Source organism: Penaeus chinensis, chromosome 30 (assembly GCF_019202785.1).
Source record: "Penaeus chinensis breed Huanghai No. 1 chromosome 30, ASM1920278v2, whole genome shotgun sequence".
NCBI lineage: Eukaryota > Metazoa > Arthropoda > Malacostraca > Decapoda > Penaeidae > Penaeus > Penaeus chinensis.
The window spans coordinates 27,483,186-27,485,685 of NC_061848.1; the positions used below are offsets into that span (position 1 = coordinate 27,483,186).

Below are 2,500 nucleotides of genomic sequence, written 5' to 3' on the forward strand. Positions count from 1 at the left end.
TATTGGGTTTGTCCTTATTTTGGCTGGTCATTGCTCGTTTTTTTCAGTTGTAACATTTCTCTTTTTCTCCTTTTAATAAACAGATATTCTCTCTGTGTCCATTATTGCCATGACTATTATTATTGTTATTATTATCATTATTAAGGTTATCACATTAATATCCCTCGCACCCTTTCCCTTTCACTCTAACATCAACAATAACCTCTTCATCTCTATCTTTCTCTCACTCTCTCTCTCTCTCTTTCTCTCCGTTGTGCAGGTGTGTTGACCCGAACATCACGATGGTGGAGACGGGTCCAGCTCCAGACCAGGAGAACAACCAAGCGAAGTTCCGTGATCTGCGCCAGCGATGAGGACTTCGAAGAACAGGAGACGCTGCAGCTGCCGGTGAGTTAGGAAAGGGCGGGAGGTGTGTGGATTTGAATTGCTCTTCGGTCTCGCTTTTTTGGAATAGGGGTTTCTCGTTTCCTTGAGACTTTTTTTTTGTCTTAAATACTCTTCCGGGTTATATTTATATTTCTATGGATTTTATTTCATATTGTGTTATTAGTTATTATTTTATTCATTTTTATTTTTTTTTTTTTTGTTGTGCCTTATTATCTTTTCTTTGAAATTGTTCCTCGCCTTTTCTTCATCTTCTTTTTCTTGTTTTCTTGATGACTTGTTTTCTAGATTCTCTCGGGTCTTTTGTCAATGGATTTTGCTTACAGATCTACGTTTGTTCATATTTTTTTCAGTATTTTTTTTTATCTGTTTGTGTTTTCGTTTATCTTTCATAACTTCGTCATTGTCTCTCGTTTTCTCATCACTCTCGCTGCACCAGTACTGTGTCTGAATATCTATCTTCCCTCCCCCCTCCCCGCCCCCTCTCTCTCTCTCTCTCTCCTCTCTCTCTTCTCTTCTCTCTCTCTCCTCTCTCTCTCCTCTCTCTCTCTCCCTCCCTCCCTCTCTCTCTCTCTTCTCTCTCTCTCTCTCCCTCCCTCCTCCCTCCCTCCCTCCCTCCCTCTCTCTCTTTCCCTCCCTCTCCCTCCCTCTCTCTCTCTCGCTCTCTCTCTCTCTCTCTATCTCTCTCTCTCTCCTCTCTCTCTCTCTCTCTCTCTCTCATCTCTCTCTCTCTCTCCCTCCCCTCCTCTCTCTCTCTCTCTTCTCTCTCTCTCTCCTCCCTCCCCTCCTCCCTCCCTCCCTCCCTCCCCCCTCTCTCTCTATCTCTCTCTCTCTCTCCTCTCTCTCTCTCTCTCGCTCTCTCTCTCTCTCTCACTCTCTCTCTCTCTCTCTCTCTCTCTCTCTCTCTCTCTCTCTCTCTCTCTCTCTCCCTCTCCCTTCCCATTTGTGCCTTTATTTATGGCTGATTGATTAGTTGGTTCTCTTGTGTTTCTCTTTCTCTCTGTCTGCCAACAGCTCTGTTTCTTTCTCCCTTTCTTCCTTTGTTTTCCTTGTTCGTTCTCTCCCGCCCACTCTCCCTCCCTGCATTCCCCTCACTCACTCCCTCCCTCGCACTCCTCCAGCCCCTCCCTCAGCCCTCCCTCCCTCCCCCCATCCCACCTTACGTCTCCCAAGTATAACACACACACACGCACGCACGCTGCCATTCCAAGGGATCCGGCGACGCCATGTGCCATACCGTGACACCCGCGACCCGCCCTCGCCCCATAGCTCCAAGGGCATCATCTCGAAGACGCAGTCGTTTGACTTATCGATTTATTTATATCCCCAGTCTCTCTCTCTATCGTTATCAACACCTACGCCCCCCCCCCCCCCCCCGGGCTTTATCAGTCACTCATGGGACTTAAAAAAGATGAGACTCGGGTTCTTGAGATATGAAATGCCATAGCGGAGTGCAGATAAGGGGCCGTTCTGTTTTCTTGTAGACTGTACTAGTGTTATCAGTTGTACAGTCTACAGTAGATGAAGAACGTAAACACAATGATAAAGTGGAGAGCAACCGAAAGACAGACATAACAGAGGAGAGTAATGTGACTGTGACGTTTCGAGTGAAAACTGTTTCGTCTTCAGGTAGATTCTGATCCTGAGACTAATAGGACTCAAAACGTCGCTTTTTGTCATTTCTTGTGATTGCTGTGGCTGTTTCACTTATTTAGAGATCTGGTTTGTTAGGAATTTCTCTGTTTTATTCTTCATTTTTTAAAAATAATTTTACCTTTGCCTAAATGTATTTTTTCCTTATTGGGTTTGTCCTTATTTTGGCTGGTCATTGCTCGTTTTTTTCAGTTGTAACATTTCTCTTTTTCTCCTTTTAATAAACAGATATTCTCTCTGTGTCCATTATTGCCATGACTATTATTATTGTTATTATTATCATTATTAAGGTTATCACATTTAATATCCCTCGCACCCTTTCCCTTTCTCACTAACATCAACAATAACCTCTTCATCTCTATCTTTCTCTCACTCTCTCTCTTTCTCTCCGTTGTGCAGGTGTTTGACCCGAACATCACGATGGTGGAGACGGGTCCAGCTCCAGACCAGGAGAACAACACAG

General features: G+C 44.5%; 1 protein-coding gene across 5 annotated transcripts in view; it reads left to right on the forward strand.

Moving 5' to 3' along the window:
- LOC125041131 (monocarboxylate transporter 3-like) overlaps positions 1–2,500 on the forward strand; it is a 62,247-nt gene that overhangs the window by 40,056 nt on the left and 19,691 nt on the right. For all 5 annotated transcript variants that reach the window (XM_047635910.1, XM_047635909.1, XM_047635911.1 and 2 more), the window contains one exon: positions 2,437–2,500. This exon is cut by the window's right edge and continues 62 nt beyond it. In XM_047635910.1, coding sequence (XP_047491866.1) covers positions 2,437–2,500 — 64 coding nt within the window. The remainder of the gene's footprint in view (positions 1–2,436) is intronic.